This window comes from Ascaphus truei, chromosome 6 (genome assembly GCF_040206685.1).
Source record: "Ascaphus truei isolate aAscTru1 chromosome 6, aAscTru1.hap1, whole genome shotgun sequence".
Classification (NCBI taxonomy): Eukaryota; Metazoa; Chordata; class Amphibia; order Anura; family Ascaphidae; genus Ascaphus; species Ascaphus truei.
Genome location: NC_134488.1, coordinates 108,881,367 through 108,893,901, shown reverse-complemented (window position 1 = coordinate 108,893,901; position 12,535 = coordinate 108,881,367). Strand labels below are relative to the sequence as shown.

The following is a 12,535-nucleotide window of genomic DNA, read 5'->3' as shown; positions in this document are numbered from 1 at the left end:
ACCTAGCTGGAACACTTTTACTGCCAGAAGGGCTTGCAATGCATGCTTAGCAGTTCTCTACAAAGGGTTCAATGATTATGGCCTTGCTTCAACAGCCGCCAGAATGTACCTGCACATCCCAATTTCACTTGTGTTTCTTTCAGGCTATGTGCAAGGAATGAGTGACCTCCTCTCTCCTATCCTCTTTGTCACACAGAATGAGGTGGATGCCTTCTGGTGCTTCTCGGGATTCATGGAACTTGTGGTGAGTTTAGGGACAGAAACTCTATAATATATTCCAGATGCAACCATGAGCTACTGTCCCCAACCACCAATCTCTTCCCATCAAGAGATACTAAACGCTTACATATCCAACCGTTCTTACTCTGCAATATCGTAATCATCCAGATAGTCTATTTCATTGTGAAATTCGCTAGTAGTTTTAAGCTAAATAGAGCAATGAAAATCAGATAATATTTCCAGGGCTGTTTGAAGATTTGTCACCATTATGGGTTTTTGCAGACATTCTTTATTATTGTCCCAGTTGTTTCAGTAAATTCTCTGCAGTATTACTTCATTGTACATGTCCTTGAAAGAGTATTTCTAATTGCATATTGCCTATTATTGCCATAGTGTTGTAAGGTGCATGTATGTCAGACCTACATTTGGAAAATGTTTAAATCATTAATAAAATATTAAAAACAGCAGGTAAGGGAGATTAAGCACATTGTATTGTATGTCTTTATTTATATAGCGCCATTAATGTACATAGCGCTTCACAGTGGTGATACATGTGGTAATCAAATAAATAACAGTATAAATAACAGGTCATGGGAATAAGTGCTACAGGCATAAAAGTAACATTAAGGAAGAAGAGTCCCTGCTCCGAGGAGCTTACAGTCTAATTGGTAGGTAGGGAGAACGTACAGAGACAGTAGGAGGGAATTCTGGTAAGTGCGTCTGCAAGGGGCCAAGCTTTATGTATCATGTGTCCTGTATTATTCCCAGTGCTATTCATACGCTTCTTTAAGCAAGTGTGTCTTAAAGCTGCAGTTCAGTCAATATCCTGCATGTGTGTTTTTTTTTTTTAATAAATCAGTTCTGTAGTAAGAAAAAATACTTTTAGCATTTTCTGTTTTTAAAAAAACAACTTTGAAAGACCAATTTTCTTGTATTCTATTTTAACAAGCATTTGCTAAGGCACTGCCCCTTCATGTCCTGTCACAAGCCCTGGCACACCCCTTTGTCAGCCCTGCCCTCCCTCTAGCACATGTCAGTGCAGGAGTGCTCATGAATATTCATGAGCTTCCACTGACGGACTGAAGCAGAATATAAACAGATCCCTTCACTAATTATGTCACCAAATTTCGACCGATCAATACATGGAGAACGAATTGACCTGCAGCTATACAGTTCTTTAGGTAATTAGAGATTGCCCACATGAAACTATTGAAGTAAAAAAATAAATAAAAAAAAATAAAATAAAAAAAAGACTGAACTGCAGCTTTAAGGTGGGTCTTAAAGGTGGATAGAGAGGATGCTAGTCGGGTACTGAGGGGAAGGGCATTCCAGAGGTGTGGGGCAGTCAGTGAAAAAGGTTTAAGGCGGGAGAGGGCTTTAGATACAAAGGGGGTAGAAAGAAGACATCCTTGAGAAGAACGCAAGAGTCTGGATGGTGCATAACGAGAAATTAGGGCTGAGATGTAAGGAGGGGCAGAAGAGTGTAAAGCTTTAAAAGTGAGAAGAATGGAGTGTGAGATGCGGGATTTGATTCCAACTATTGAAAAGTTTCGGAACAGAATTTGGTTTGTCTGCCAGATGGAAAAGTTGACAAGCTTGGTCAATGACACTGGCTCAAATTTCCAAAAGGTCTGGATGCCTTGGCTGGCACAAACAGACATCCCGGGGGTGAGCAATGCCTCCGTTTGGCTATGATAGGATAAGGTGAGTTCTTCTCTGATGGTTGGTATTAAATAAGAGTTTGAGACAGACGAGACCGGTCAGGGATTTAGAAAAAAGTTGAAATGTCCAAGCGCGTTCATTCACTTTGAAGTTAAAAACTAAACAAACGTTTGGTTTTTTTTATGCACTAAAATCAGAAAAAAAAAATTTAACGAGCAAACTTGATGCGTCCTAAGAAAATCTTTACCAGATGCCTATCCTATGTAACCAGCATCTCTAAATCAAACAGGAGCAAATAACTTTGCTACTCATGCTTGTTCAGATCATGTTCAAAATGACCCTTCATCGCAATTACAGGTTATTCACTTTCGCACATCTCCCCTACCTTTGCTACTGTAAATGGCAGTGCTATTTTGATCATGTCACATTGTTGCAGGGAGTCTATTATGCAATGAGCGGTCAATAAATGGGGAAGCTGCATCAAGTGCTGCTTGATGATAACACCTCTTTTAGAAACTGATACACTGGTGGCACTGATATGTTTAGTATAACCTACATGTTATGCAGCATTGGTGTTTCTCGTGCATGTAGTTCCCTGGAGGAGAGGAGACTGAAGCTTATGACTCTGTAGAGTCCTTTTATAGGGTCCCGAGTGCTCAACTCTAGTCCTCAAGCCCCCCAACAGGTCAGGTTTTCAGGATATCCCAGCTTCAGCACAGGTGGCTCAATCACAGGCTAAGTTGAAGACTGAGCCACTGATTGAGCCACATCTGCTGAGGCAGGGATATCCTGAAAACCGGACCTGTTGACGGAGGGGTCTTGAGGATTGGAGTTGAGTGCACCCATGCTGTAGGTGACGCTAATGTTGCATACAAGGTAGTTTCCATAAAGCATTACTTTTTAACATGTGGATAAAGCTAAAGGCAAAATTGTGGGGCAATTTAAAATATGTACGTTGAACTCCCTCTTAGTTGTGAATAACATTTCTGGGACTGCTTTTGGTTGAGTGAGGAAAGAGGTGTTTAGCATTTCCAATGCCAAAGGCCTGAATTAATACAAGCGCGCTCCATTTCTTAGTCATTTAGTGGGGGGAAATAGGGCTGGGAGCTTTACAGAATTAAGAAATCTCCCTGTTAATATGATTGAGAATGTGTTTGTAACAACTGTTATATTACTGCATTTCAGCACCACAACTTTGAGGAAAGCCAGGAGAGTATGAAGAGGCAGCTGGTCCAGTTGAACCTACTGCTCCGTGTGTTGGATCCAGTGCTCTGTGATTTCCTGGGTATTTGAAACAGCGGTCATGTTCTAGTTTGATAATATAGTAGTCTCTTTATAGTGTTGGATCTGCATGTTTAGGTCCTCTTTTATCTAAAAATTACTGAATGTGTTTGAATAGCAACGAACACATTGAAAAACAAAGACTGAGCAGATTGGAACTGCTAGGTGCTGTTAACAGATTAGCACACGTCCAAATATAATGGAACTTAATGCTGCAGACTTGTGGGAATAGAAAGGCAATGTATTACATGGGTAGATTAGAGATTTGGTGGTTAGCTAGTGTCCTTAGGATGCTTTTGTTGTGCAGTTGTCACATTTACCTAATACTTGCATGTCAAGTCTATTCATTACTATGTGCATGTTTGCATGCCTACTTCTAGAATCTAGATATCAATGAGATTTAAAGTGTGTGCTGTCTGAGATACTGGAATAGGCTTTATGGAGCTGTGAGGCGTGGAGACTTGGGGGTGTTTCTCCTCCCCCCCCCTCCTCTGTCCTTGCTTCATTTATTTTAATTTCTCCACCATGTCCCTGGCCTCAATTCCTTATTTTCAGATACCAAGGATTCTGGGAATTTAAGCTTCTGCTTCCGGTGGCTGCTCATCTGGTTCAAGCGTGAATTCTCCTTCCAGGACGTCCTTGTCTTGTGGGAGGTGAGCCCTTCTGACACAAGGTTTTTCTGAAGACTGCATTAAAAGCACGCATTGCCTGCAACATCAAGACCCCTAGTGCTGTAGGGGTCAGCAGCACTGAGGGGGTTAACCCTATTTGCCAAGCTGTGCATGTATCTTTAGTATTGAAGAGCTGCCAGCTACCCACATATCAGATGTTCTTATGTGAAAAACTACAGAGGCATAAACGATGCCAAACTTCAGTCTACTTCAAATCTGTAATTGGAAATGTCACCTAAAATGCCATTTTTTTTGTTTATTTGTTTTAATAAGGTGCTGTGGACCGGTTTCCCTTGTCCCAATTATCACCTGCTTGTGGCCTGTGGCATCCTTGACTTGGAGCGGGAGGCACTGATGAATTCTGACTATGGCTTTAATGAGATCCTTAAGGTAACTGACACTGGACTCCTAAGATATTCAATTATCTGCCTTCGCTACCAGAGGAGTCCCCAACTCATAACACATATAAAAGAAAGGGGCGCAAGAAAACCCAAAGTCAATGTGATAGAAATAATTATACATTTGCTCAATGGTTAAAATATAATTATCAGCAGTGGTCGACAAATCACCAAAAAATCTCGCCACCTAGTACCACACGTGTGCTGCTTGGGCCAATAGGAGCTCGCCACGATGTTAAATCCACTCGCCCGGGGCGTGCAAATGTATAGGTTTGTCGAACACTGGTTATCAGCACATACAATAAATAAGGCTGTCTTTAGTAACGGCACATTTCCACTCCCCCCTTGTCCCAAGATGTACACAAACCTCAGTGCTCAGTGTGGTTTTCTCACAACCGGTCCCGCTCTTAGGCTGCGGATGACGTCCAAGCTACCAACACCTGGGCTAGCAGCGGAGCTCAAGCTGCACGCCCGCTACTGAGGAAAGTGAGGGGGAAAGTGGGAATCCCAGCCGCGTCCTGCGATGGCGTCACACGTCCCGCAGAGACTCAGGATACCTCTTCACGTTCTGTGTTTCAGTAACACTTCGTCAGGGGATGTAATCCTAGAGACATAACATAAAACACAGACAAAGCTCAGTGCACATCCAGAAAAACTTATATACGGTACAGTGCCTAAATATACATGTATAAATAACTAATAAATAAAATGGTCTTTTAGTTTAACACTTCGTCAGGGGGTGTATCCTAGCACTCCAAGGATACCCCTTATATAGGGGATACCACTAGGTTCAATTAGTTTCCTATTGGTGCTTAAAAATCTTATTCCCTTTCAATCACTCCACAGTAACACATTGTATCCTATAAACTAATTAGATAAATGAATCACACAGCCATTAAACATACTACCAAAGACTCGAATTAACCCCTCTATAGCACTAGTTCAACTCTCAACTGTAGCTATATGCATTCTATCTAATACAAAACACAAACTTCCAATAATTAATGCTATTACACTTCTACATTGCATTTATATATTAACATGACAAACATAATTAACAATATTATATAATATGTTAAAAACCACCTTAAATACAAAAATACAAAAAATGCATGCATCCCCAACGCATTGCATAGCTCTGCAGGCTTCTCTGGCAGATCCCCCAATGCACTGCATAGCTCTGCAGGCTTCTCTGGCAGGTCCCCAAACTCACTGCATAGCTCTGCAGGCTTCTCTGGCAGGTCCCTCAACTCACTGCATAGCTCTGGAGGCTTCTCTGGCAGGTCCCCCCACGCACTGCATAGCTCTGCAGGCTTCTCTGGTAGGTCCCCCCACGCACTGCATAGCTCTGCAGGCTTCTCTGGTAGGTCCCCCCACGCACTGCATAGCTCTGCAGGCTTCTCTGGTAGGTCCCCCCACGCACTGCATAGCTCTGCAGGCTTCTCTGGCAGGTCCCCCCACGCATTGCATAGCTCTGCAGGCTTCTCTGGCAGGTCCCCCCACGCATTGCATAGCTCTGCAAGCTTCTCTGGTAGGCCCCCCCACGCATTGCATAGCTCTGCAGGCTTCTCTGGCAGGGAAGGGATTAAAGGGATTAAAAAAAAAGTAATCTTTTAACGATATTTCTAGGCTTTTTTTTATCCACTAAAAATAGAGGTGATATTTACTAAGCCGCGCTATTATATAAGACGCCTTGTAGCCAATGTTTACAGTCTTCTGTATTTTCTTATAGGACATATTGTTTTTAGCAAGGAAGGGTGGGTAGCTGTGTGGCTCCTTTCTTCCATGTAGTAACAAAGGAGAGTGAAAGTCCCGCAGGATAATGGTGCTCAGACTCGGTATGGGCTCCAAATGTTTGTAAAGTTAGGATATTTTGGACCTTATACATGACTTTCTAACTGTATGCAGCTTAGTTTAAGCAGATATAACTTGATTGAAGGAATAGCGCCTGGTGGGGTCCCAACCATTGGGCCTCAAACTCAGCAGCACAATAGACCTCCTCCATAATTAGTTGATTGAAGATTACATTGAGGACATAAATAAGTCCAAACACAAGTCACTCACGTGTATCCAGGTGACCCTTGTGGCGTCCTCAGGAAATTGATATTCAGCGGTGTGCGTCTGCAAACGTAGAAATCCAGGCAGGTGTGAAGAAAACTGAAGCACTACCACGAGGGGGGAAAAAAGATAAAGGATCAAGTGATGATTCCCATCAAATCTATTTTATTAGTTCCCATGGTTTCCTTGCGATAAAATACCTATGCTCACCTTGATTTTATGGGAGTCATCGCTTGATCCTGTATTATTTTTTCCACGTGGTGGTAGTGCTCCGGTTTTCTTCATACCTGCCTAGTAACAGAGGAGGGAGAGGGAGTAAGGGATATTATATATTTTATTGGACCAACAAGTAGTTGATATGTTACAAGCTTCAGCACCTCTCACTAGGGTAGGACCTGATGGAGGACCTCGAGAGGTTCAGAGGCCTGTAACATATCAACTACTTGTTGGTCCAATAAAAGGTATCATATCGCCCTACTCCCTCTCCCTCCTCTGTTACTACATTGTTTTTAATGCATATTATGATATTTTAGAGGTTTTCTGCACTCCTGTATTCTTATTTTTTATTTTCTCAAACGTGTCGTAAGGGTTTCATATGGTGTGAAAAGAAAGGGCAGATTGATCAGAGCTCTTCATAGCAAGAAGATTGAAGGAATGAAAGGGGTTTATTTTTATGGCAATTTGGTTTTGTCTATTTAATTTTTTTGGAGTAGCTTCATGGTAAATGTAGAAGTGCCGGTTGCTCTGGAAAACAGACCATGCAGTTGCTTGCCAGCTGTTAAGAGGTAAGGATCCCCAGACATTCTTTCTATGGAGTGCACCTTAAAGGTGTTCCCCCACCTCGCTACCACCAGGAACATCTCGGAAAAACCTTTGATAGTTCTGTAAGATTGGGCTCACCCTGATGAGGCTGGCAGTAAAAATAAGAGTGTGAGCTTTCCTGCCCGTGGTGTAACGGTAAATTGGATAATGTGCGAGTTCTCATCACAGATAAATCACTAGCGGTTGAACAAGATTGAGCCACAAATGGCTGCACAGAAATGAGCGGAAAGATGGCATGGCTTATACACTGACTTAGCATTGTATATCTTCTCTATGCCATGATGTTTCTGAGCCTCAGCTGGTGCCAGTGGGTTTGTCAGTCAGCTGTCAGCATGGAAAATTCAGAGCTACAAATTCCAGTATGCTTTTCCTGCTTCTGGTGGTTGCATCTTGGAAACCTCCGTTAGTTAGCGTAGCTAACTGATTAAACAAAACGATAGAATTATACACTGGTAAAAAAAAAAAAAAAAATTCAAAAGTTTTTTTTTTTTTTTTAAATCTTCATATACAGTATATTGCTGACAACGTACACAGAGCTGTGCATAGATTTTTGCAGACAAAAGTCCCTGCCGTGTAGAACTTGCAATATCAATGTGGTGCCCCTGAGGCACAGGGTGTGAGTGAATTGGTTGAGGATTTGAACCATGAGCACTGAGCTGCTCCATCCCACATTATACACATTTTAGTGGCCGGGCTACTGTATGTAAATGTAACACTCACACAATGTTAGCAGAAGGATTTGATTACATGAATATAAATATAGCGTTATTGTTTTTCCTCTGTTCTCTCCAGTTTTTGCTGATCTGGTGCTTTCTCTCCTCCCACACTCCCTCCCTCCTCCTGCTTCTCTTCTGCAGATGTTATTTATCTGTTCCCTTTGTTTCTGTCCAGCACATTAATGAGCTGACCATGAAGATGAGCGTGGAGGACATTCTGTGTCGGGCCGAAGCCCTGCATCAGCAGCTGGCACACTGTCAGGTGAGTGCCTGGGTTACTGCTGCTAATGCTGCAGCACTGTCAATTCTACATGACCTGTCCCTCTTCTCACATACACCATCTGTCCCTGGATGGGCTTTAGTTTGTATTTTCTTCTTTTAAGATGCAACTTTTTTTGTGAGTGTGCAGGGAAATAATAAAGCAGCGCTGCAGGTTTAATAAAGAACACGGTTAGCAGTGCATTAGAATAGAGTTTGACTAACGTGCATAAATGAAATATTGGAAGTTGAAGTTTAAATGTATTCATTCAAGATTGTATTTGCCCTCATGGTGATTACAAAACCGCCTTCCGCTTTCTCTGTTTTTAAGCCCATTGTGCAATTAAAGTTTAAAAAAAACCAAATCGATGACCCCAGCTTCATGTGATAGAATAGAAGCATTTCACAGGCACAGGGTGACGTTTTGGGACATTTCCACTAAGCATAAATATTCACATTTTGGGGAAAGAACTGAACTGATACCACGAATGTAATGTTGTACCGGCAAGTACTAAAAACAAAAGCGAAATACTGTAACTTAAGACCTGGGGTGCTCACCTCCAGTCGTCAAGCCCCTCCCCCCAAATATATAGGAGAGCTGGGCGAATTAGACAGAGGGGAGGCGCGGTCTCCGCGGAGGTAGAGATTGGCTGCAAGGTGCAGGGGACAGGTGGGAGAGATTTGCCTCGCAGCTGGGGAGCAGTGCACGATGTCACGTGTGCGCGCTGCGCGTGACAGACACGCGTCGCGGGAGGGGGCGGAGCTACAAGGAGCTCCGTGTGTGCACGCGCTCTGTTATCGGTGCGGAGGTGTGTGGAGCATCAGGTAAGGAGGGAACACGCCGCATGGGACGCGTTCCCCGTTTCCTTACAGTTATCCAGAAAACATGACCTGTTGGACAGAGGGGCTTGAGGACTGGAGTTGAGCACCCCTGGCTTAGACCACTCTATTTAGAAACGTTTTCTCTTCACCACCTCTCTCACCTCACCTCGCGGTGTCCTCTGCAGCCGAAACTCTACCCTTTTTCTAGGTGACTTTATGAACTTATTTGCTTTGTATTACCTGTGTTATTAGCACATGTACATGCAGGGCCAGTGCTCACAGTAGGCGGTCGTCTAGGGCGGCATATTTTTGGGTGGCAGAAAAGGATGGCAGGAGGGGAGCAGGTTGGCAGAGGAGGAGGACTTTAGGCGGCGGGAGAAGAGGACTGAGGACCACGGGAACAGAGGAGAACAGCCGAGAAGGAGCGCACCCCAGCGTCCCGACCCGGAGGTCTTCACAGACTTCTTCTGCCGCTGCAACAGCGCTCTCCTACCTGTGCTGCTCTTTGCTGTCCCAGAGAGGGGAGGTGGGGTGGAGTGGGGGGGCGCGGTGACAAGAGAGGAAGAGGAGGGGGTGAGAGAATGGGGCTATAATAACATTAAAAACATCTGGAAGTTTGTGGGGGGTTCACCTAGGGGCCGAATCCCCTTGCACCGGCCCTGTGTGCATGTATATGCCTCTGCCAGACCTACCGTACCTTCACTTGTCCATACTCTCTGAATACTTCTCTGCAGAAAGGTACGAATTGGCCACAAGAGCTTTGATCTTCAGTCTAACCAGAAATCAACAAACCATAACAATCCTATTTTACACAGATTTGGGCACTGGCAGGACTAACAAGGATTTGAATGGACGAGGGCAGAGGCATTTAGGGCTCCAAGAAAAAAAAAAAAGAGAGAAAATCTACTTGTAACTTAAGAGGAGTCAATTCAGATATTCTAGAACAGCGTGATGGAAAATGCAATGCAGGAACATTCAGCCTAAACATCCAGGCGATGTATCGGGGTATCCAGTAAAACATTATGTGCACTATTTTTGCTCTGTTATGGTTTTCTTGGGTAATATGATACACTATGTTTGCGTTTGATAAATAATATATAGGTGTATTCGGTTTGTGCGTGAACTGCATGGAAAGCAGCTTTGTGTGTCTGTTCAATATTTTTAATTTTTTTGCTTAATTCACAGGAATTACCCCACAATGTTAAAGAGCTGCTAGGCTTGGCGGAAATCAAGTGCCCAACCCCCAGCCCAGACACAGCCAGCCCTCCCCAGCCACTGTCTCCGAGCCAGGTACACGAGCTGGATCTCACGGACAGCGTGTCCCCCAGCCAGCCTGACAGCAGTATTGAAATCCTGCCCACAGAGGATACAACGACCTCACAAAGCCTCTCGTCCTGACCCTGTCGTCTTTAACACAGGCCAACCTTTCGAGCTCCCATTAACTCTTTCTCCACGTGCACTTACGTTGTACGTTGTAAGCTGACTCCATGCTGTGACTTTTTACATAGCTAGCAATGCACAAATACCACTTCACATCCATGCTCCAAATATCTTTCCCGAAATAAGCTATCCTTCATTGTTCTCCTTCCAAAAGACAGCGACAGTAACGAGAGCCTGGGAGAGGCTTACACGTGTGTTGCACGAGGCCCATCTTGTGCTAAAAACAGATGCTCTCACTTTATTTATTTCACGCTTTGAAACACTTTATCTAATGGTGAACCGAGTAGGCGGTTGTATGAAAACTGGTTTGTTTGTTACAAGATGATGGAAAGTATCTGTACGTGGAAAACTGAAGGATTCCATGTTTTTTTTCTTAAACGCTTGCTTCTGTGGGAACATTAGTTGGGTTATGGAACAATATCGGGGCTTCCCCCATAACCTGCATTCCTATGGTGGTTTTTTTTTTTTTTTTTTAATGGTGCAGTCCCATGTAGGATTACAGTGAACTGTTGTGTATATATTTAAATAAATGTAAGTATTTGTAAGGCATGTTTCAAAGTTTGTATTGTAAATGTCCCATTTACTAGAACAATGGGAAGGTTTCTGCAACAGTCTATGGCCAGGTCCCCAGTGGCCGCTGCGGCGCACGCTACAGCGTGCGCGCCAGACACACCACCACAGCACAGGCCTCTATGGAGCAGGCTTGTGGCCGTGTGTGTGTGTGTGTGTGTGGGAGCGCAAAGCGCTGTGACGCGTACGCAAGACAAGAATGTTGTCTTCCCGTGCTGCGACATGGTCACGTGGTCCGCGTGCGGCCAATGGAAGGCAGATGTGCCCCCCCATCATGGCCCCGCCCCCTCGCACATCGCTCACCTACAGACCGCGGCTGTAGTCTGTGCTCGCGCCGCCAGGCGTGCGTGCAGCAGGGAGGGCTGGGTCCGTAGTTTCTCAGTATTGTGATAGAGCAGGGTCAGCCAACCCCAGTCCTCAAAAGCTACCAACAGGTCAGGGTTTCAGGATATCCCTGCTTCAGTACAGGTGAGCCATTGATTGAGTCACCTGTGCTGAAGCAGAGATATCTTGAAAACCTGACCTGTTGGTAGCTCTTGAGGACTGGACTTGGCTACCCCGGGATTGTGCCGACGAGATTAATAATCACTCAAGTTTTAGATTAATTACAAACACTGAAACTTTGCCGACTATTTAAATAAAAAAAAAGAAAAACCTGTAAAATGTAATTTAATCAGATTATCACTGCGGTTAGTTCACTTTGGTCTCAGGTGGCACTGCACATTTAACCCCTCTACAAATGCATTGAAGGCCCCTCTGGCCACAAAAGGGTTAAAAACAGGAATTCTGCATAATACAATAATTCCAGTCGGATGATTCATTCATCATTCAGTGGAACTTTCCTCGTGGTTGCAATAAATAGGAGATATTTGGCTAATCGTTGATGGATGGAGGAGGAGTGGTGGGGTAATGTTATTAAGCTTTGCACTTTTTTTATATCTTTCTATGTGTATTATATCTGTTTGTATCTACATTCTGTTTTTAATATACATATATAAATATATTTACATGGATTGGTGAAGGTCACATGTGGAGTCCCTGTAGAATACTATATTGGTTTTAACAATAATGTAGTTTGCTACATAGTTTAAAAAGGGAACACAGCCGGCACGGGATTCAGTCATTTAATTTTCTGTGCAGCCTTTCTATCTTGCGACATGCCAAGTTTCTTCACCTTGTGAATTCAGAAATAAAATTACTGGCTATGAATAATACCCTTGTGTAATGACATAACATTTTATTTGGCATGCTGTCTACCTCTTTGGATAATAGCCTTCCTGGCTAAAAATGCATTAAAATAAAAGCAAATGTTAACTTGTGGTGTTTTGATTCCAGAGAAGGACATGGTTTTCAGTATAGATTCTGTTGCAAAGGTTAAACTTGTAGGGCCTCCTTCACTATGCCAGGGGTTAACTTGCACTGAACTATTGGATGGGTTTTGGTGAATGTGCTCGATAGTCCATTTCATATTGTGCCAGGAAAGGAACTCCTCATTTTAATTCAACTAACATTCTCCAAATATATCATGTTTGTTGGAACGAGATGTGGGGATTCCATCTGCTCATTAGTCTTTTTTTTTAATGTCATTGCCTTATTCATACCTATTCAAGGGCAGAGA

At 43.5% G+C, this 12,535-nt stretch overlaps 1 protein-coding gene across 1 annotated transcript in view; it reads left to right on the top strand.

The window, feature by feature from the left end:
* The window catches only part of TBC1D17 (TBC1 domain family member 17), a 42,563-nt gene extending 30,332 nt beyond the window's left edge, over window positions 1-12,231 (top strand). Inside the window, exons 12-17 of the mRNA XM_075605713.1 lie at window positions 144-244; window positions 3,067-3,166; window positions 3,718-3,815; window positions 4,107-4,223; window positions 8,003-8,089; window positions 10,093-12,231. Coding sequence (XP_075461828.1) covers window positions 144-244; window positions 3,067-3,166; window positions 3,718-3,815; window positions 4,107-4,223; window positions 8,003-8,089; window positions 10,093-10,305 — 716 coding nt within the window. The 3' untranslated portion in view covers window positions 10,306-12,231. The remainder of the gene's footprint in view (window positions 1-143; window positions 245-3,066; window positions 3,167-3,717; window positions 3,816-4,106; window positions 4,224-8,002; window positions 8,090-10,092) is intronic.
* Window positions 12,232-12,535: the final 304 nt, after the last annotated feature.